At 41.4% G+C, this 22,441-nt stretch overlaps 1 protein-coding gene across 1 annotated transcript; it reads left to right on the forward strand.

The window, feature by feature from the left end:
• Nucleotides 1-129: 129 nt before the first annotated feature.
• On the forward strand, nt 130-21,557 carry VPS35 (VPS35 retromer complex component). Its single transcript, XM_058155287.1, has 17 exons — nt 130-220; nt 3,647-3,745; nt 4,326-4,422; nt 4,784-4,907; nt 6,083-6,265; nt 7,066-7,279; nt 8,281-8,364; nt 8,880-8,989; nt 11,432-11,528; nt 13,194-13,342; nt 14,027-14,234; nt 15,449-15,604; nt 16,304-16,426; nt 16,979-17,158; nt 17,411-17,650; nt 18,539-18,682; nt 20,464-21,557. The coding sequence occupies exons 1-17, from the start codon at nt 218-220 to the stop codon at nt 20,641-20,643; spliced, it is 2,391 nt and encodes a 796-aa protein (XP_058011270.1). The 5' UTR covers nt 130-217; the 3' UTR covers nt 20,644-21,557.
• Nucleotides 21,558-22,441: the final 884 nt, after the last annotated feature.

Genomic DNA, 22,441 nt, shown 5'->3' on the forward strand with positions numbered 1-22,441 from the left:
CGATTGGTCCGTCGCGCCCTACGCCTCAGCCGTTCCGCTGGTCGGCCGAACCAATGAGGAAGGCGAGGGGAAAGAGTGGCAGGCGGAGGCGCGCCTAGGAGGGAAGAGGGGGCGGGCGCAGGGGCAGTCACATGACGCTGAGGGTTGGCGTGTGAGTGGGGGGGAAACCGAGGCGCTGGGCGTGCGGGCGGTGCGGCCGGGCGAAGGAGGTGCCACCATGGTGAGTGGAGGGGGCGACCGGTGGGGCGCCTAGTATGTGCGTGAGGGGGGTTGTCAGGCCTCCCCACGCCAAAAAAAGCCCCCTTTTGTCAGGCCCGGATGAGATGGACGCCTCCATCGCCCGAGCCGGGAAGGCTGACGGGCCTGCCCGGTTGCGGCTCCTCGTGAGGGGAGGCAAAAAAAACACAAAAAGAGAGAAAATTTCTCCTTAGAAACGACGCTCCTTTAACGACGACGCTGCACGGGAGGCCATATTCCACTCTCTCTCTCACACCGTCTCTTATAGACGGGTTGGGACTAGGGCTCCCATCATCCCCAGCCAGGAAGGGCAGGGGCCGGGGATTCCTGACAGGCGGAGGGAAAGCCGAGTGTACGTGCACGTGCGTGTAAAACTGTGGTGGTGTTGGGGGGGGAAGGAATCGCTGGATAGTGGGGCCTGGCTGGGCCCCGCGGCTGAGTCGGGGTGGAATAAGGCCGGGCAGAGGCGGTTTGGGGGGGTGTCATTTATAGAGTTTTCTATGGGGAGGGTGGGGGAGTTTGCAGGAGATGTTACCTTGGGTGGACCCCCCCCCTTTGGTGTGTATGTGTGTGGGGGGGGGCAAAAGGATTCGGTCTTTATTTTTTTTTGGTAGTCCTCGACTTACGGCCACAATTGAGCCCAATGGCTTGCACACCAGAACAACTAGACACAAGGACAGTTTTTTCCCCCCTATGGCATCACTCTGCTTAACAAATAATTCCCACAACACAATTTACTAAGACTGTTACTTTTATTCTCTTCCTTACTAGTATCTATCTCTTCCCACTTATTTCTATAACCGCATTGCTTGTATCTTTCAATTTATATTGTTTCCTAGTACGATTTGATGGCTTATTTGTATCCTAGGACTATCATTAAGAGTTGTACCTTTATAATTCTTGATGAACGTATCTTTTATGTACATGAGAGCATATGCGCCAAAGACAAATTCCTTGGGTGTCCAATCACACTTAGCCAATAATAATAAAAAAAATTCTATTCTATGTAGACTGAGAGCATATGCACCTAAGGCAAATTCCTTGGGTGTCCAATCACACTTGGGCAATAAAGAATTCTATTCTATTGTTGTAAGGAAACCTTTATCTCCCTGAATGAAAAGATAAGTAAGTAAGTAAGTGGTGGTGATAGGTGAATCTTTATGTATGAGTGAATCAAGATAAAAGCTGGACTGACATTGGGATATTTAAATACAGGTAGACCACAAGGGAGCCGAACGTATGTTTTGTCGCTCAGCGAAACAAACCTTGGTTTAAGGGGATTTGGATTAAGTGAAATGAAACTGCTGCAAAGGTCCTAAACTCTGAAAAATGGTCATAAGTCACTTTTTTCAGTGCCGTTGTCACTTGGAACGGTCACTAAGTGAACTGCTGTAAGTTGAGGACTACCTGTATGAGTAGTCCTTCACTTACGACCACAAGTGAGCCCAACGTTTCTGTGGTTAAGTGGGACGTTGGTTAAGGGAGTTTTGCCCCGTTTTGCGACCTTCCTCCCCATAATAGTTAAGTGAATCGCTGCCGTGGTTGAGTTAGTGAAATGGTTGTTAAGTGACTCTGGCTTTCCCCATTGTTGCTGGTTGGAAGGTCACAAAAGGGGATCACATGAGTCCAAGACACTGCAACCATCATAAATATGAGTCAGTTGCTAAATGGCTGAATTTTGATCACGTGATCCTGGGGATGCTGCAACAGTCACAAGTGTTAAAAATGGCCATAAGTCATTTTTTCCAGTGCTCTTGTAACTTTGAACCGTCACTAAATGAACTGTTGTAAGTCGAGGACTACCTGTAAAGATGTTAGGTTTGCCTTAGACCAGCCCCTCTCCCAACTCTTCACAGCTCACTGACCTCTTCAAATCGTTCTCCAAACCCCGTCTCCCAACATTTATTATATGAAAATAATTTAATACATACTACTTTAACTAACAATGCTACAAATAATAATAATAATAATAATAATAATAATGATGATGATGATGATGATGATGATGATGATGATGATGATGATGGATAGTGCTATTGACCCTTGAAGGTTTATGTTGATCAGTTTGGGAATCTTTCCTTAGACAGTATAGTCATTGAGAGCTGCTAGGCATTGGACAGTATCCAAATTTAATCAGTTGTTACATTATTTTTTAGTTTGTTCATGTCGGGGATCCTCAATTTACAGCCACAAAAGGGGTCAGAATTTCTGTGGTTAAGCAAGGCAGTTAAGTCAACTGCCTCTTAATGTATGACCTTTTTTCAGCCATGGTTATTAAGTGGGATACTTCAGTTGTTAAATGAGTCCTGTAATTGTTAAGCAAATCCAGCTTCCCCTATTGACTTTGCTTGTTGGAAGTGGGCTGGGAAGATCACACATGTTGATCACATGTCCCCGGATGCTGCAATCATAAATATATGCTGGTTGCCGAGAGCCCAAATTTTGACCATGTGATCACGGGGATGCTGCAGTGACCATCCGTGTGAAGACCATAGCACTTCCTGACCTATACTTTAGAATAAAAATTGACCGATGTGCCTTCAAGCTGGTGTCAGTTCTTAAGAACTACATAAATCAATATTCCCCGTGATGAACTGCTAACCTGGTCTTCCAGTGGTGCTCCCATCATTGCTCTAACTGAGTCCGCTTACCTGATTGCTTAGTCATCCTTTTTCTTTCACCTTTCCCAGCATGACAGTCGTCTCCAAAAGCTAGCTCTTCACGTAATATGTGTCCAAAGTAGGATAATTTGAGCCTGGTCATTTGTGCTTGAGTGAAAATACTGGGATGATCTATTTGATTCATTTGTTTTTTTGGCTGTCTCACAAGTCTTCTTCAACATAGATATTGTGTTGAAGTCTTCTTCAACACAGAATAATCATACGTTGTTTTTGTTAGTATTGGTATTTATATATTGTTCCTCTCCACAGCTGTTCTGACTGGCATACAACCAGAATAAAAAAAATTAAAACATCAAAGCTGCAGCTGTATTTTTGCTACTATATTTTTGGTCTTTGACCATAAAGTTTTAAGCAGTACTGTTGGGAACAAATTTAGGATTTTTAAAATAAAAACTGATATATAGGCTTGTTTCATAATCCAGTAATAAATATATAAAATTAAAAGAGTTACAGCAACTTTAAACCAACTTTAAAACAAAACAAAACACTTTAATATTCCTTTCTTCTAAACCAGGGAGAGAAAAGCATGGAAAACTGAAATCCTATTCACATTCACTATATTTTATGTATCTCCGCCCCAGTTGTGTCCCTGACGGAACAAGTTGCTCACTTGTGTTTTTAATGCAACTAGTGGGGAACATGGTGTGGGCTGCATAACTCCTTGGTGCCTTTTGCACAGGCTGGCCCTGATAGTCTTATCAGAAAACATTCCTTTCCTTCTTTTCTAGCCAACTACACAGCAGTCTCCGCAAGATGAGCAAGAGAAGCTTCTGGATGAAGCCATACAGGCTGTTAAGGTGCAGTCTTTCCAAATGAAACGCTGCTTGGTAAGAACTGGTGGACTTGAAGTCTTCTTTTCTTTCCCCTTACAATGATTAATTCTGTGAATCGGATAAAGCAGCAACCTGTTCATAGTTTTGTAGTCTTGTGTGTATTTCTCTGAGCAAAAGGTGAATTGAGTGAGGATTTTTCTTCTCAGCAAACATCCAATGAGCTGCTCTGTGTAATTCATAAATATGCCAGTTGTACAATTATTATTACTTAAAAACTTGTGCTGCTTCCAAAAACATTTTAAATGTAAAACGTTCAATAGTGTTGCTTATGTTTAAAAGTAAAAAAAAAATTGGGTACAGCAAAAATCTAAACTCTCTAGCCCCCCAAATTTGGGATAGAAATTTTATAAATTCACAAACCTATTTCTAGCTTTGTTTTAATGACTTGAATATTTCAAGAGGTTTGCAGCTTTAGTAACAATGATAATCCAGAATATCTTTTTCAATTACTCCTTAAAGGGCTATAATCCTGGTCTCTGTGGTTTGTTTGGAAAATAAACTGCTAATTAATAAAGAGAATATGCATATTGCATGGCAAAAAAAAAATCACATATTATTGTTATTGTTTTGATAGGACAAAAACAAGCTGATGGATGCCCTGAAACATGCCTCGAACATGCTTGGTGAGCTGAGGACTTCAATGCTGTCTCCAAAGAGTTATTATGAATTGTGTATCCTCTTTAATTGGGCTGGGGCTCATTTAGCTGATAAACGATGCTTCTTAGTGTCTGTGGATAGTTGTGGGAAAGTGGTGATGGGAGCTTCATGCATAGGTCAAGACCAGCAACCTTCTTTTTTTTTTATGATTTGTGACTTGCTCGTGTTTGTCCATTTGCAGCCGCTGCTTCTGATCCAAATTCCAGCCTTGTCTAGCCTGTTTCTCGTGTTCTTCTATTAGGCTGGATGTTAGCTCCATTGTTTCCTTCGCTTCTCCTCCTTTAGTTTCTAAGCGATGGGTTTCTCCTTGGTATTGAACGGAAATGATCAAAGTTGTGTTGCGGTTAGTCTGTGATCCTTAATTGCAAGGAAAAGATATGGCGATTTCTGACGAGCTGCACTATCTAGAGGTTTACTTGACGGATGAGTTTGCTAAGGGAAGGAAGGTGGCTGATCTCTATGAACTGGTTCAGTACGCTGGAAATATCATCCCACGGCTGTAAGTCAATTAAAAATCTCCTGGTCAGACATTCAGTTCTGATGGTTGGCTTTGGGTTTTGTTTGTTTGTTTGTGTGTGTGTGCTTTATTGAATTAAACAGAATGCTTCCAAACATGGGTTCCTGTCTACTTCTGCCTATTGGCATTAACCCAAAAGGTATAATAGGTGGTCCTTGATTTATGACTGGTCACTTAACTGTGTAGAGTAGTGAAGGGCTTCCCCAGGAGTATTTACAAGCCAGTTTCAAAGTTAAGCCTCCCCTCCCTACCTTTACAGCCATTTGCAGTGTCCCACAGCTACATGATCGCATTTAATGCTCAGTTTTACAAAACCAACCCATGTTGCATCTTTTTGTTTTTACTTTACGAACTTCGCAAAAATGGTTGTAAAATCAGGTTGGTGATGTGGGTGACCCATTTTACAACCGTCACAACTTACGACCACGATGAGCAGCCTCCACTGTGGTCCTAACTCAAGGACTACCTGTATGCTGCCTTGTAATCCTTGAAGAAAAGATGACATTGAAATGATCATTCAGTCCTTCAGTTAATTTAAAAAGGGTACCTTAAAATGGGCTTTTGCTGTAATAGATCAGCTTCTTTGCAGCAGTGATGGCAATATGAATGAAAAATGAAATTAGAAAAAATATAGGGAAGTAATGGCGTATTTATTAATATATTTAATACACACATGCTTTCTTCTTAGCAAATTCTAAATGGCTGGTGCTTCAAAAAGGAAAAAAAAATGGAGACGGGGGTTAAAGGAACGAGCCAGCGTTGGGAAATAGCCTCCCTTGGAGATGAGACTGACCTCCACTTCACAAATTTTTCAGAAACTTCTAAAATCTGAACTGTTTTGTGAAGTTTTTCCGTGATTTCATATTGCCATCTTTAATTTTCTGCTTTTGTGATATTCTGGTTTTCCTTAATGTTGCCCAACTCAGGACCATTGGGTTTTTAGATTGCCCTCTGTATATTTAAACCGTATTCTTTATGTAAACCGCCAAGGGCCTTCTCTGAATGGTGGTGAGATGACAGTACTATTAATAAAATCAATAAGCAAATAAGAAAACCCTTAATCGAAGGGAGTGTTGGAATGGTAATTATCAGCCTGCTTTCACACTAGCCCAGTCGTGGGAAGCGAGTCTCGTAATACTGTCTCCCTTATTTCTCAGCTATTTACTAATAACCGTTGGAGTGGTCTACGTGAAGTCTTTCCCTCAATCTCGGAAGGACATCTTAAAAGACTTGGTGGAAATGTGTCGTGGGGTCCAGCATCCTTTAAGAGGCCTCTTCCTCCGCAACTATCTTCTCCAATGCACCCGGAACATTTTGCCTGATGATGGAGAGCAGACAGAGTAAGAAAGACTGAATATGTTTTGTCGTTTCATCTGTGAGAATCACATCTTTATTGAGGGGGTGGACGGATAGGGCGAACTAGTGGCCCAGTTTGAAGGCCTGGGACGAAGTCACCTGCTGAAGAGTTAGGGGCTCAGCGTGCACAAGAGGGATGGCTTTGGAATTTGAGCATTACAAAGTATTTCAAATCCAAACCTTCTTGAATTTGAAACACACGGTTTTGAATTTGAAACTGGGCCTTCTGGAAATCTTTTGAGCTTGATACAAAGCGTTTGGAAAACGTGAAGCCAATTGAAAGAAAACAATACCTAGTTCTAAGAACCTAAATGGATGGAATTACGAGTAGATCATAAATGTGTGAGTTGTGAGTAGGATTAATATGAACATTAAAGTAAAAAAAAAAATGAGCGAACCAGGTGACCGATATTTTGCAGAATTTAAGCACACGAGACAGTGAAAATGTATTTAACTTTCATAACTGATTGGTATACAGCTGATCATAGCTTTGCAGTTGTGAAAAGGTTGTGGTGGCTTAGCTCAGGTTGCAGTTTTGTTTCCATGGAAAGGACAAAAAGCCGTTCAGCCAGAAAAAAATATATTACATACTTTTCTTCCTAATGCAGAATTGGTGTCGAGACGATATTAAATCTGAGGTTCAAATCTTACCCCCACAAGGGAGTTCTTTTCATGATCCTTTCTCTCTACGGTCGCAAATGCATGCTGTCCCTTGGTTCAAAGACATCCAATCCACATCCTGGAAATACTTATTCTTGACATGACTCCCTTTGTTGGCCCACAGCGAAGAAACCACCGGGGACATCAGTGACTCCATGGACTTTGTGCTGTTGAACTTTGCTGAGATGAATAAGCTCTGGGTGCGAATGCAGCACCAAGGGCACAGTCGAGATCGGGAGAAGAGGGAGCGTGAGAGGCAGGAGCTGAGGATCCTGGTGGGAACCAACTTGGTCCGGCTCAGCCAGCTGGAAGGGGTCAACGTAGAGAGATACAAACAGGTGAGTTAACTCCTCTCTTCTCAATTAGCGCATATTTACTGCACCTCAGTTGGTTAATTGCTAAATTAATTACTCAATAATTGCATCTCAATTAGTTTACCTTATCACTTCCCTAGAAAAAAGTATGTTTAGGTGAGGAAGAAGTTCCAGAGTTTGGTATTACGTGGTTAATAGCTGTAGAAAGTATGCAAATAACAGACAGTCCTCAACTTAAATGGTTCTGTCAGGGTTCCAAGTAACATACCCATAGCAAACAAAACTGAGGCAGGCAACTTCCTCACAGAATGGGTTTATTGGATATATCATACTGGTACAAGCTGGTGAAAACTGGCTCTAAATATTCCCATGGTTTTCACCTCGTTAAAAGTAAAAGTTTTTCACTTTCTCAAAGCAACTAGTCACATGGTCCAATCAGGATGTTATCCAGTTGCTAGGTGACTCCAGTCCCCTTCTTCCGAGCACTGGCAGGAATGTCCTTGGTTCCCATGAGAAAGCATTTTGTTTTGGCTACAACACCCCAACTATCTCTGTTCCCCACTCCCTATCCCTCTTCTCTGGTGTGTCAGCTCTTAAGTCTCAAAATGGCCTCAATCAGGCCAGCTTCAGGATTGACAGATTCATTTAGTGACTGTTCAAAATTACAAGAGCACTGAAAAAGGTGACTTGTGTCCATTTTCCACACTTACGACCTTTGTAGCATCCCTATAATCATGTGACCAAGATTCAGATCCTTAGCAACTGGTTCATACTTACGACCCTTGCTGTGTCCCAAGGTTATTATGATGACCTTTTGAGACCTTCAGACAAGCAACATCAGTGCGGAAACCAGATTCACTTAACGACCGGGTTACTAGCTGATCAGCTGCAGTGATTCATCTTAACAGCTGTAGCAAGAAAAGTCATAAAATGAGGCAAAACTCACTTAACAAACCTCTCACTTAACAACAGAATGTTGGACTCGATTGCGGTCATAAGTCTTTTTTTTTTTTCCTGTTTTCCAGATTGTCTTACCTGGCATATTGGAGCAAGTAGTTAACTGCAGGGATGCGCTAGCTCAAGAATACCTAATGGAATGCATCATACAGGTAACATGGCTTAAAGGAAGGTTAATTGGCAGGTTGGTACGAAGGATCTGATAGGCTGGAAAAGAAAGCCAATCACGAGAAGGCCACAATGCCATTCTTGAGCTAGCAGAATCAGCACCAAGAATGGATGTGTTTGGCTTTTTAAAAGTTCTAAGTGAGTTTCCAAAAACCTTTGTATATGGATTGTGTTCAACAACATGGTGTATGGTTTTTGAGGTGGTTTATATAAATGTTACGATGACTGGGCCCCTTATTTTATGTCAGCTGGTTATTTGGTTTTAGAGACATGGAATCTGTTGTTTTAGATTTTAATTTTTATTATTTTAACCTTCCTGCAATTTGACAGCTGGGGAAATATATAAATAACAAATAAGCAGAAATTGGATGAGTTTATACAAGTTAGTAAGTTGAAATGGAGCAAATATTCTATCATGCTTTAGTACAATGATCAAATGTCTGTTTACTAAATAACCTAGAATAATAATTCATCTACTGGCTTCATCATATCCTCCTAGGTTTTCCCAGACGAATTTCACCTCCAGACTTTGAATCCTTTCCTTCGAGCATGTGCGGAATTACACCAAAACGTGAATGTCAAGAATATTATAATTGCATTAATTGATAGGTACGTAATGAAGCAAACATTATAAAGTCTGTGCTGGAGCAAAGGAGAGGGGGAATATTAGGGCCTCATTGAGAAGGTTTAGAAGATAGATAGATATATATACATACCATATTTTTCAGAGTACAAGACGCACCTTAGTTTTTGGGGAGGAAAATAAGAAAAAAGCTGATTGGCAGGTAGATTGCCTCCCGGAATACCCCCAATCAGCTGTTCCCAGAGGTGAATTTTAGCAACAGGTTCCTTGGTTGTGACTCTGCGCCTTGCTTTTTTTTTTGCTTTTTTTTTCTGCCTCTGAAAGCCTCCAAAACAGAACTTCAGAAAAAAAGCCTCTGAAGCTCTGTTTGGGAACTTCTTTTCTGAAGCTCTATTTGGGGGCTTTTTTTTTTGAAGCTCTGTTTGGGGCTTTTTTCTGAAGCTTCTTTCAATCGCTGAAACCTCCGTTTGAGAAGTGGGCTACATTCAGAGTATAAGATGCACCCAGATTTTCACCCTCTTTTTTGGGGTGCGTCTTATACTCCAAAAATATGGTGTGTGTGTATACACACACACACACACACAAACAAACACACACATTTATTATTTATTTGCAGGAAGACATTTTTCAATGCAACCATTTGTATATCTTCCTGTTTAGTAGATGATTAGATAGAAGTTAAGACTGATTTATAATAAAAAGACATATGTTTTAGTTTAGGTAGGAAAACTGAAGAAAAAACTAATAGAGGTTGAAGAAGTTATAGTGTTAATAGGTATACATAGAAGGAAAAGATGAATTAGTAAATACAAAATGTAAATTTGAAAAGTGTTATATCCTGAAATGTCTCACGCTTGAAACAGAGACCTCAAATTACTTTCAACCAGTTTCAAATTATGTTTCATATTACCTTATTGCAAAGAAGCAAAAAATGCATTTTGGGGGAAAAACTTGAGAATTTGAAATTGGAAGCAGCTAATTGCTCCGAAAATTGAACAGACAAGGATATTCTCAAGGATGCAGGTTGTAGTTCATAAGGACTAGTAACATGATTAAGGTAGACATATGAAGCTTTGATGTGAAATACAAAGGCTTGATTTACCGCTGATTTGTACTGGATTTCAACTAAGTCCTTCCCTATAGATTTTTGGGCACAACTCTTTTCTCCCATCATATTTTTGGAGACAATGTGAACAGTATTCTCTAACAAGTGTTCTCTATCTCTACCGTTCTCCTTCCTCCCACCTTCCTTGTGATATTGTTTTTTTTTTCCAAATAGCAATTTATGTCGGCATATGTTCAGAAAACTACAATATTTGCATATACTTGGTATATATATATGTTTATAAATGTACATTTTAAAATAAACATTTGCAGAAGCTAGTTGTTTGCTGTCTGTATGAGAGATGCATGTAAATCTGCTTTCTGGAGTGAGCTTAAACTCCCAATTTTGTTCGTTTGTTTGCAGAAAGCTGTGAATAGAAGATTTCTCTGAAATGTAGCTTTAGGTAGTTTCAAAGCTTGTTATATCAAGTGGAGCAAGCCATTTTTTAAATCCTTCTCTCCACCATTACTTTGACATACTTTTCACAGCACTAAATAGTGCAAGATGTGGGGTGCTGATAAGGTTCTCCCCACCACCACTTTGTTTAACTACTTTATGCTGTGGGCAGACTGATTATAGTGGGCGTGCAAATCGGCTGTGATTCACTTCATCAGTTTGGACCGTGAAATCACTTTAGAGATGTGTCCGAAATCTTTTCTGAATTGTCCTATCAATTCAAAGGGTGTTTGACGATTTGATCCAAAGTGTCATTCGCAAAGGATTCGATTTCGGCGATTCAGTCAAATTGTCTTCAGACAGAATCTTGAATTAGAAATTTGTCTGTCTCGTATGATGATTAGGAGCCCTTCACCCTCCTTTTCCTCCTCCTCCTTTCTCCCGCCTAGCTCATGTTTAATTCTTATCTGGTGGTAACCATCTGCTGGTGAAAAGCTGTTCCATCTGTTTGTGATTTCCAGAAAAACAATCCTTACTAGTTTGCCTTTCCTAATTGCTTTGCCAGTTTTTGGAAGAGATTTGGGAGCATCGGAGTAGGGAGTCATAAAGGAAAGGTGGAATTAACTTGTGTTAATAAAAGTCAGTTTGGATCAAAGAATGGTTTATCAGAGGAAGGTTGCCTTCATATGTTTACTCTGTCTGGCTTCTTGGGTCAAGGGATGTGAGTTTGACAGTGTGTTCTGATGAAATGTATTTAGCCAGGGAGGGATTTCATGCATGGCAACCTGAATTCCACGATGGAAGAAGAGCAGGGTGTGGATCTGATGGGTGAGGAGATTGGGGGCATGTCCCATTTTTCTCCAAGACAAATCAAATGCTATAACTGCAAACATCTTGATTTGAACGGCACAGTTGCCTGTTTAACAAGTTTGCAAGCTGCATCTCATAAATCTTGTTCTGTCTTTAGACTCGCTCTCTTTGCCCACCGAGAGGATGGTCCAGGGATCCCAGCGGATATTAAACTCTTTGACATATTCTCCCAGCAGGTGGCTACAGTCATACAGGTAACTGGAAAACAATTGCACATTCTTTTGTGTTGCTCATCATAAATGTGTTTGCTGGGTTTGATATCCTTGAATCTGATCACTAGCGAATCAAGACAAAAACTATTATTTAATTATCTGTTAGAGGCTAAGGAAAGTAGCAGAAAAGGCTGCCTGGCATAGAGTGCCAAAAAATAAAATAAAATAATAAATATAAAGAACTTCATGTTGCCTTAATCCCTAGAAAAATGGGAAGTATAGGTTGTAACAATGTTTCATTTTTTTTCAATCAGAAGTGCAGGGTATTAAACAGTTCAGCGGTTTGACTCCCTAGTGCCGCGTAACGGGGTGAGCTCCCATTACTTGTCCCAGCTTCTGCACACCTAGCAGTTCGAAAGCACGTAAAAATATGCAAGTAGAAAAACAGGGACGACCTTTGGTGGGAAGGTAACAGCGTTTCGTGCGCCTTTGGCATTTAGTCATGTTGGCCACATGACCACAGAGACGTCTTTGGACAGCACTGGCTCGGCTTTGAAACGGAGATGAACACCGCCCACTAGAGTCGGGAACCACTAGCACATATGTGCGAGAGGAACCTTTACCTTTACCTTTATCTTTGCAGTGAAAGTCTTTAACTATACTGGTTACTTAATGTATTGAATATTTTCTCTTAATGCTTTTTCTGATTCTGGCTTATAAATTTAAAGGAAGGCCAGGGTGATTTGATTGCTTTAAGAATCTATTAGAAAGGCACATACATATTCAATTCTTAGCTGCGAATTTGTATGCTGACAAAGAACCGCCCTCGCAAACTGCTTATTATTTTCATCGCCCCTGTAATCAACAGGCTCTCAAGAAGTACAGAAATTTCAACTTGCCTGGGATTTGAATTTTAATTGAGTATATCTTCTTTGGCAAAGTTAGCGTGCTGGTAAATCCTTGACCCATTGGAAATTGGTTTATCTCAATACTGTGAGCATTACAGATCGGCAATTTCAGGATTTTAGGCTGGAGTTTTTCTCAGTCATGCCTGTAAATGTTAAAAGTTTGAATGTGAGAACTTTTGTATGCAAAGGAAGTATTTCCCCCCACTGTAAAATAACAAAGGTGAATCTGCTAGAAACCCAGTCTAGCTAAAAACAAGTGCTTCTTTGACTGGTTCAGGTCTGGATAAGTAACTACAGGTAGTCCTCGACTAGTGACTCCTCAAAGTTACAACGTTACTGAAAAAAAGTGTCTTATGAACATGTTTCACACTTACAACTGTTGCAGCATTCCCATGATCATGTGATGAAAATTCAGACTGTTGACCACTGTCTCACATTTATGACCGTTGTAGTGTCCTGGGATCATGTGATCTGCTTTTGTGACCTTTCTGACAAGCAAGAGTCAAAAGATAAACCAAATTCACTTAACAACTATCTTACTAACTTAACAACTGCAGTGATTCATTTAACAACTGTGACAAGAAAGTCATAAAATGAGGCAAAACTCACTTAACAATTGTCTCGCTTAGCAACATAAATTTTGGGTTCAATTGTCATAAGTCAAGGACCACTTGTACTTCAATTTGGTCACGGCTATAAAAAGCAAAATTCGATGTTCATAAATAGAAGTGTCCTTCCTGTTATCTCTAATGCCTGAATACGCTTCTTTTGCTTCCGTTGTTGGCCATCCAACCTTCAGTCTAGACAAGATATGCCTTCCGAGGATGTAGTGTCATTACAAGTCTCGCTCATTAACTTGGCGATGAAGTGCTATCCAGATCGTGTGGACTATGTGGACAAAGTGCTGGAGACAACAGTGGAGATTTTCAACAAGCTTAACCTGGAACAGTAAGTTGATGCGAATTTCTTGGCTTTGTGCCGAAAAAAAACTCTCCCAGTTGGAGAAACAAAATAAATTCCTGCACCGTCTGACGCTTCAAATGAGGTGACTTTACCTGGTCGATGAAAGAATTGAGGGAGCTGGCTTTTGGGTTGATGGAGATTGATTTCTGCCAGTTCTGTCTTGTCTTTCTTTTTAAAAAAATATTTTTGAATACTGAGCATTGTCCGGGTATACCATTTACAATAGAGAGAGAGAGAGAAAAAAGATCAAACAGAAAATAGTAATAAATATTAACACATGAACTAATAATAGTAATATTCATATAATAACATGTGTACTACTACTAATAATAATAATATAACCAAAAAAGTTTTTTCTTTTTAAATTGACTTATTTACATTTTTGTTAATTATGATGATTGTAGTTATAGATCTTCTCTATCTTTAGTACAAATATTCGTAGTCTTTCTTCATCTAATTTCTACCTCTTGTCTGTACCCATTCATAAAATCTATTCCATATCGAATAGTATTCTGTGCCTTCTTTATCTTTTATTTTTAAAATTAGCCTGTCCATTTCAGCACAGTCCAAAGTTTTTTGAATTTCTGTCTTTTGTAAAGACTTTCTCTGTAAATTAAGACGCTAAAGCGCTGGAGGCTCTCATGGATCACCCGCTCTTTGTCCTTTCAGCATTGCAACCAGCAGCGCTGTTTCAAAGGAACTGATGAGACTCTTGAAGATCCCTGTTGACACCTACAACAACGTCCTCACAGTCCTGAAACTGAAGCATTTCCACCCTTTGTTCGAGTACTTTGACTATGAATCCAGAAAGACCATGAGTTGCTATGTGCTTAGCAACGTGCTGGATTACAACACGGAAATTATCTCCCAAGACCAGGTGGGGAAATCACAGGAACGAGCGTCCATTTGTATTACCCCGTTTCCCCGAAAATAAGACATCCCTTGATAATAAGCCCAATCGGGCTTTTGAGTGCATGCGCTCCCTGAAAATAAGCCCTCATCGAAAATATTTAAATGCAGAGCTGGAAATCAGGTAAGATGGCAAGAGGATGCACCCCAAAATAATAAGTCCTCCCCAAAGGGGCCGGTTTAGCTCAGGCTGGTAAGGCCTGTTATTAAGAACACAAAGCCTGCAATTACTGCAGGTTCGAGCCCGGCCCAAGGTTGACTCAGCCTTCCATCCTTTATAAGGTAGGTAAAATGAGGACCCAGATTGTTGGGGGGGCAATAAGTTGACTTTGTAAAAATATACAAATAGAATGAGACTATTGCCTTACACAATGTAAGCCGCCCTGAGTCTTCGGAGAAGGGCGGGATATAAATGTAAACAAAAAATAAATAAATAAAATAAAGCCAAGCGCTTATTTTGAGGTTCAAAAAAATATCAGGCAGGGTCTTATTTTCAGGGAAACACGGTATTTAAGTGAAAAGGAAAAGGGTTGTGCATAGACTTGCTTCTCTTTAAAGGAAGCTAGAAGGGAAGCAACAGCATGCTGAAAAACGGTCATCAATAAAACAAATTATCAATAGCAATAACACTTAAACTTATATCCTGGTCCATAGTGCTGTACAGCACTCTCTGGACAGTTTACAGATGTCAGCCTCTTGCCCCCAACACTCTGGGTCCTCATTTTACCAACCTTGGAAGGTTGGAAGGCTGAGTCGACCTTGAGCCCTGTCAGGATCGAACTCCTGACTGTGGGCAGAGTTTGGCTGCAATGTGGCATTCTAACAGCTGCTCTTTACAAATTGATGTAAAACAACCATTCAAAAACTTGAGTTCATTGAAATAGGGTTTAAGTTGTTCCGACCCGTAAAAATTGCCTTCCCAAGCCTGTTGACCAGAATTCATTGCAGCTGCAAATCCCTGGAGTGGTTGGCATGACAGGAAGTCGTTTTCCCTTCTGCAAAAGGCTCCATGTGCAGAGACTCTCCTTCTACAGTAGCCTTTTCATCTCCATCTTACGCTGGTCCAGCAGGGAGGAAATGGAATGAGTCAGTGGAGCCCTACTGGTAGTTCCAAGCCAAACTGATGTGAGTTCCTTTCCTTTAGGAGCCGTACTTGACCTGAATGTGGTTTGCCTTCTGTAGGTAGATGCCATCATGAATCTGGTTTCAACGCTAATTCAGGACCAGCCAGACCAGCCGGCTGAAGATCCAGACCCTGAAGACATGGCTGATGAACAGGGTCTTGTAGGCAGATTTATCCACCTGCTCCGTTCAGACGATCCCAATCAGCAGTATCTGGTACGGTGGCCTTCCGAGGCATTTGCATCTTCCTTCCATAACTGGACGGTCACCAAAGGGACTAGAATTCCTTTTACTTCATCTCTGGTTATCAAGTTAGCCAAGGGAGTTGGAATCCAGCACACCAAAAGGAATCAAGTTTGAAGTAGCCAGAATGAAATTCAGTACATTGACGGACCATATGCAATTGTTGGTCTTCATTCATTTTTTGTACTAAGTCATTAACTGTTTTAACCACAATTTGTAGGCCCAGCCTTAACTAGCTGAGTTTATCTAACAGTGTACATTACAAATCTTGAATTATTGTTTTGTTCCAGCTTTGTATATGAACTCTAGGTTGGTAGGTATTATCTTCCCCCCTCCCCTCCCCCCATCCATCTATCCAATTTATTGACTGCCCATTTTACCTCAGGTAACTGTTCACAGCTTCTGAGACTAAGTAGGTTTGTGCATACCAAAATAAAAACGTTGAAAGTGTGAAATTGGACCCTTGACCTGCCCTTTTCTGGTGATTTTTAGTCAATTCCCCCCTTTTAAAAGGCAGTTTTAGTCAATTCCCCCTTTTAAAAGGCAGTTTTAGTCAATTCCCCCCTTTTAAAAGGCAGTTTTCTAATTTGTAAGTTAGGCTGTTCCTTACTTATATGTCTCTCTTACGATATTCAGTGCATATATCAACATGGGAACCTTTGCATATTTTAGATTTTAAATACTGCGCGGAAGCACTTCGGTGCCGGTGGGAACCAGCGCATCCGCTACACGTTGCCGCCATTGGTGTTTGCTGCGTATCAGCTTGCATTTCGTTACAAAGAGAATGAGAAAGTGGTGAGTACATCTGCATATGATACGATTTGCTTCAATGGCTACTTAAGCTAAGAGGGATTGGTTGGAAATTGCAGAATAGAAAAGAAAGAAATGGCAAATTGTATGAGTCTGAGAAAGTTTTGACCAATGAGAGGCGATAAATTAAGTGCAGGTCCCTAAATTTGGTGCAATATGGAATAAATTGGATGAAAGTAATCTCTAAACCATTGTCTGCCAATTTTGTTAACTTCAAACCGTGTCGACTTCAACTCTCAGAATTCTCCAGCCACCATTGCTGGCTAGGAAATTCTGGGAATTGAAGTCTACCCATCTTAAAAGTTACCAGGATTGGCAAACACTTACTTGGATGTGGCTGGACTGGATGGTATAAAATCTTAAACTGTATGTTGGGGAAAAAAAAAGATTTATTAAATGACATGTTTAGTTTTGCATGGTCACACGCTTGCTTTTTCAGATCTAGATAGCATTTGATATGGAATTCTAAATAGAAGAATGCAGATTTTGTTCTTTCCCATCTGGGATGACTTCTTCTGATTTGTTCCCTTCCCCCAGGATGACAAATGGGAAAAGAAATGCCAGAAGATCTTCACTTTTGCTCACCAGACCATCAGTGCTTTGATTAAAGCCGAGCTGGCGGAACTTCCTCTCCGTCTCTTCCTTCAGGGAGCTTTAGCCGCTGGAGAAATTGGCTTTGAGAACCATGAAACAGTGGCCTATGAATTCATGTCTCAGGTGAGGTCCAGAAGATCTTTTTCTTTCTTGAGGCACCCTCCCCTCCTTTATATTTCCTTGAAATATTTCTGATCGCCATCGAGAGCAGCAAAAATAAAAACATTACAACAATCAAGATGATTTCTACTAGTTGCTGAAATACTTGGGGTTTTTTTTTTACTTTCAGAGGAATAAAAAATACAGTGCATAACACTTCTTCTGTCTGTCTGTCTCTCTCCTATTTCCTCTGCCCATATTTCTTGTCTGAATCAGGCATTTTCTCTCTATGAAGATGAAATCAGTGATTCAAAAGCCCAGCTGGCTGCAATCACGCTGATAATTGGGACATTTGAACGGATGAAGTGCTTTGGCGAGGAGAACCACGAACCCTTGAGAACTCAGTGCGCGCTGGCGGCTTCGAAATTGCTGAAGAAGCCAGATCAGTGCCGAGCCGTAAGCATTTGCGCCCATCTTTTCTGGTCTGGCCGGAACACAGACAAGAATGGGGAAGAGGTAAGGCCAGTCCAAGACTTGAGGGAATGGTCTGCTGTAATGGGCTGTGAGAGTAACCTTGAGAGATGGAGGAAACAGGCAACTGATAAGAGCTATCTGTTCAGCTATCTTTTCCACCCCACAAAAGGCAATTGGGGTGGAAAAAGTATCTCAGGAAGGACCCTCCCTAGCTCTTTGGAAAGTAAAGGCAGGGGACGGGGGAAGTGCTTTCAGGCTGGAAACGGGGCCTTTGGTGGCTCAACAGGCTAATGCAGTCTGTTATTAACACAGCTGCCTGCAATTACTGCAGGTTCAAATCCCACCAGGTCCAAGGTTTGACTCAGCCATCCTTTATAAGGTAGGTAAAATGAGGACCCAGATTGTTGGGGGCAATAAAAGTTGACTTTGTATATAATATACAAATGGATGAAGACTATTGCTTAACACAATGTAAGCCGCCCTGAGTCTTCGGAGAAGGGCGGGATATAAATTCAAATTTTAAAAAAACACCATGCTGTTGCTGTATTCTCGCAATAAAGGTAGAATTTGATTTCTTGGTTTTGATTTCCTAGTCTGGACTACTTTGGAGGGGATGCTGGCTGGGGAATTCAGGAATTTAAAGTCCACATATCTTAACGTTGGTAAATTTGGAAAACAGTGTTTAATGGGATTAACCTCTGGGTTAAGGAGAAATTCAGCCTTGGCATATCTTGGCAGGGTTCTAGAAGGAATACAGATTTTGATTGATGTATCAGAGGTGCAAATTGATTGCCTTTTTGTGAATTCCTTCATCCTCCCTAAATCGGCTAAATAAACATGTCAGTCATGCAGCTTACATTTGGGGGAAATCATTGGGTAAATGTGTTGATGTGGGGAGTGCTAATCCCCTCTTTTTCCTTTGTCGCTTAGCTCCATGGAGGCAAGAGGGTCATGGAATGCTTGAAAAAGGCGCTGAAGATAGCCAACCAATGCATGGATCCCTCTCTGCAAGTTCAGCTCTTCATAGAAATTTTAAACAGATATATCTACTTTTATGAAAAAGAGAACGAGGCGGTAAGGAGAAGCACGTTGTCTTTTTTGTGCAGAGGTGCAAAATTTGCCCCTCCCTCCCATCACCCTCACCATCTCTCCAAAATTTCCATCAAAATGAGAACTTTAATGAGACCAAAAAGAAGGAATGTTCTTCTCCCCCTCCATCCAACAACAAAAGGAGGCAATCTTTTGACTTAAATTAAAATTACTGGTAGTCCTCGACTTACAACCGTTCCTTTAGTGACCATACAAGGTTGAAACAGCATTGAAAAAAGTGACTTGTGGCTGTTTTTCATGCTTAACGACCGTTGTGGCATCCCCGTGGTCACATGATCATAATTCAGATGCTTGGCGGCTGACTCATACTTAGGACGGTTGCACTGTCCCGGGGGTCGTGTGATTACTTTTTGCAACCTTCTGAGAAGCAAAGTCAATGGGGGACCCAGATTCACTTAACAGCTGCAATGACTCACTTAATAAATGTGGCGTGAAATGTCATAAAATGAGTCACTTAAACGTCTCACTTAGCAACAAAAATTTTGGGCTCAATTATTGTCATACGTGGAGGACTGCCTATAATTTTCTAATGGTCTCAACAATGTAAGAGTGCTTGACAGATGCTAAATTCAGATTTGGAGCTTCCTGTCGTGTCCCACTCCTCCGCTGACGGCCGGGTCAGGGAAATCCGAATCAGGCGTGCCTCTGCAGCTCTGCCAAAGTCCTAGCAAAGTCCTCAGGGCAGGCAGGAGACCAGAAAGTGACTTCAGCAATATAAGGTAGACTTTGCCTGACTCAGAGAATGCCAGAAAGCAGATCCTTTATATAGGCCATGGGGTGTGGCTCCATGACTCAGCACTTATCCAGGCCTGCCCCTCCCTTCCTTCTGACGCCGCTGCCTATCAATTCTTCTGAAGCGAGGGTCACTCCAGTCTGCAGCTGTTGGTAATTGACCTTCCTCAGGCTCATATGCTGTGGGGGAGGGGGAGGGGTCTAGTTGCTCCGTTTGCCTGGGCATGGAGCCAGGGCTGGGGGCTGGAGGCACTTCTTCTTCCTCTGCCTGTCTGGGCATGGAGCCAGGGCTGGGGCCGGGAGGCATGCTAGGACATTCGTCAGCGTTCGGAAGCAGATAAGACGGGCCCGGCTGTGGGGGAAGTGAACGAGACACAACACTTCCTTTGGCACCATCCCTTCTTTGTCTCAAGCCCAGTTGCTTTGCACAGCAGCACAACCTTGTCTTAAGAGGCCAGACTACATGTTACACTTAGTCTGTAGTCCTTTACTTCTCTGCAGAGCACTGGGAAATAGCAGGAAAGGAGGCTGAGCATCTCATTTCCCAACAGCTTTTCTACCATTGGAGTGCTCTGAATATACAGTGCATAACTGAAATTGAACGAGGAAAAAAAAGAGTATAGGTTAGGGAATGTGAAAGAGATTGAGCAAGTTACAAAGTGGTGGACCATCATTATGACTTCAGGTGCATTATTTGATTGAATCTTCATGACCATCTTGAGATCTTTCTCTGCTTTCCTCTCCACAATTAAATCGCTAAACTCTGATCTGAGATTGGCCATTGGGTGAGCGGGCACTGAAAAATTCTGCCAGCATCTAGCTTCAAGGGTGGCAGCCCCACCATATGATTTGCCTCTTTCTCAATTGTTGCTGAGCAACAACTCCCAGCAGCCCCAGAATGAGGGATGATGGGAGGTGTTGTTCGGCAACGTCACGGTGGTCTTGGCAACTAAACCAGATCATGCATTGTATAAACCCCGTCTGTCTGACACACTTCTCTTTTTTAACCATAGGTGACAATTCAGGTGTTGAATCAGCTCATTCAAAAAATCCGGGAAGACCTTCCTAATCTCGAATCGACCGAGGAAACAGAACAGATCAACAAACATTTTCAGAACACGCTGGAGCATTTGCGCTTGAGGAGGGAGTCCCCCGAATCCGAGGGGCCAATTTATGAAGGGCTGGTCATTTAAACAAAAGACAACTCCACTCACCCACCCACCCACCCACCTTCCCATCCCGGTCCCATTCTGTGGGCGCTTGTCCTCTGTCTTTCCACGTACAATACACACAGCATTTTTGTTGTTAATTATCATTCTTCTTGCATTAGAGATCATAGACTTTTGTGCCTTTTGGGAGTGCCAACGATAGGCTTTCGGTTCACACTTCTTCTTTTATGTGTGTGTATGTGTGTGTATGTGTGTGTGTGTGTGTGTGTGTGAATGTGCAAATATGTTCCAGGCTGCTTCTTCCAAGCATTTGGGATTTAAGTATTCCTGTCAGAATTTCCAAGGTATGGACTAGCAGGCCAATAGAAAATTAGCATGACTGAATCCGTTCTTCTAAAATTCCACATGGTTGTACATCTCTCCCCTCTCCCTCCCCCCTTGTCTGCTGATTTTTCTCTCCTGCTCTTCTGTCCTCACATTTCCGCCCAAAAGCCATATAATCTCTAATCCACTTTTTCATCTGCAAGTGTTACTAAGGCTGTGGACAATTTTTTTTAAAAAAAAAATAACGTTTCATTTTTTTGTCTATCAGATTCCACTTTCTCCTCTTTTTTTTTTTTTTTCCATATTTGTCAGAGTTCTGTCAGATTCCCCCAGAATATCTTCATGCATGTATTTGGAGTTATAAAGCACCATTCTTTTTAAAAAAAGGAAAGAAATTAAACCAAGAAAGTTATATTTTGCATATGGGGACTCAAGTGACATACAGTGAGGGTTCAGTATAGTACACAGGGCATATTTATCAAGATAATAGTAAGAAAATTCAAATCAGACGGTGGTCTATAGAGTATATAACCTTCAGTGCTGTCAAATTAGGGGGAAATGCAATCTGTATCCTTAATTTGTGCCAGTATAACAATAAAGTTGCTATTAATGGATATGGTCTCAACTATCTGCTGTTGCATTTAATGATCATTCTAACTCTTTTTTAAAAAACACTGCAATTGATGCCTGTATTAAAAGCGCCGGTATAGCAACTACGGCTATTTTCACACAGGCAAAGCTATGCATTCAATGCGTTATGGCTTGATGTATTGACTGGAAATTGCCTGATGAAGTCCATCTTACTTTTCGACCCAGGTTTTGCGGGAGGTTTGCTTATGAGTAGGGCAGTGTGGTGGCTCAGCAGTTAAGAAACGGCTTGCAGGCTGGAAAGCCGGCAGCCCACGTTCGAGACTCAAGCTCCACGCGACGGGGTAAGCTCCCTTACTCGCCTCAGCTCCTGCCAACTTAGCAGTTCGAAATGCGAATAGCTAAATAGGTACCACTTTAGTGGGCAGTAACAGCTCTCTGCGACATCAAGCTGGCCACATGACCATGGAATCTCTTCGGACAGTGCTGACTCAATGGCCTTAAAATGGAGATGAGTATCACTCCCTAGAGGTGGCAAAGAGTAAAATCTGCAGGGACTCTTGTACCTTTTACCTTTGCTTATGAGTTGCATTTTGCCAAGTGGAATTGGAATAATTCCTTGGAACTCTGAGTAATTCTTGGGAAAGCACCACTGCACATGAGCAAGGTCCACCCACAGATCTAGCAAGAGATGCTCCATTGCACTGTGTTTTCTGCAATATAAAGTGGACAAGTAATTCTTTTTTAAAAAAAAACTAGTACAAAACCCTTACATGCAAAAAGAAACTGCCTTTTTTTTTTATTTGCAGTTACTTCAACACAAGTGTACAATGTCCTCTGGTTAAATTGCTTTATATCAGAATTAAATTATTTCTTATGAATGAGGGCTCGGTTGGGAATTTACAAAGCG

Source organism: Ahaetulla prasina, chromosome 12, assembly GCF_028640845.1.
Source record: "Ahaetulla prasina isolate Xishuangbanna chromosome 12, ASM2864084v1, whole genome shotgun sequence".
Taxonomy (NCBI): domain Eukaryota; kingdom Metazoa; phylum Chordata; class Lepidosauria; order Squamata; family Colubridae; genus Ahaetulla; species Ahaetulla prasina.

Bases quoted from the DNA above. Each gene is read 5' to 3' on its own strand.
- VPS35 (XM_058155287.1), top strand. The intron at 13,343-14,026 runs GTAAGTTGATGC...TTGTCCTTTCAG, and splicing joins AACAAGCTTAACCTGGAACA to CATTGCAACCAGCAGCGCTG. The intron at 15,605-16,303 runs GTACGGTGGCCT...TGCATATTTTAG, and splicing joins ATCCCAATCAGCAGTATCTG to ATTTTAAATACTGCGCGGAA.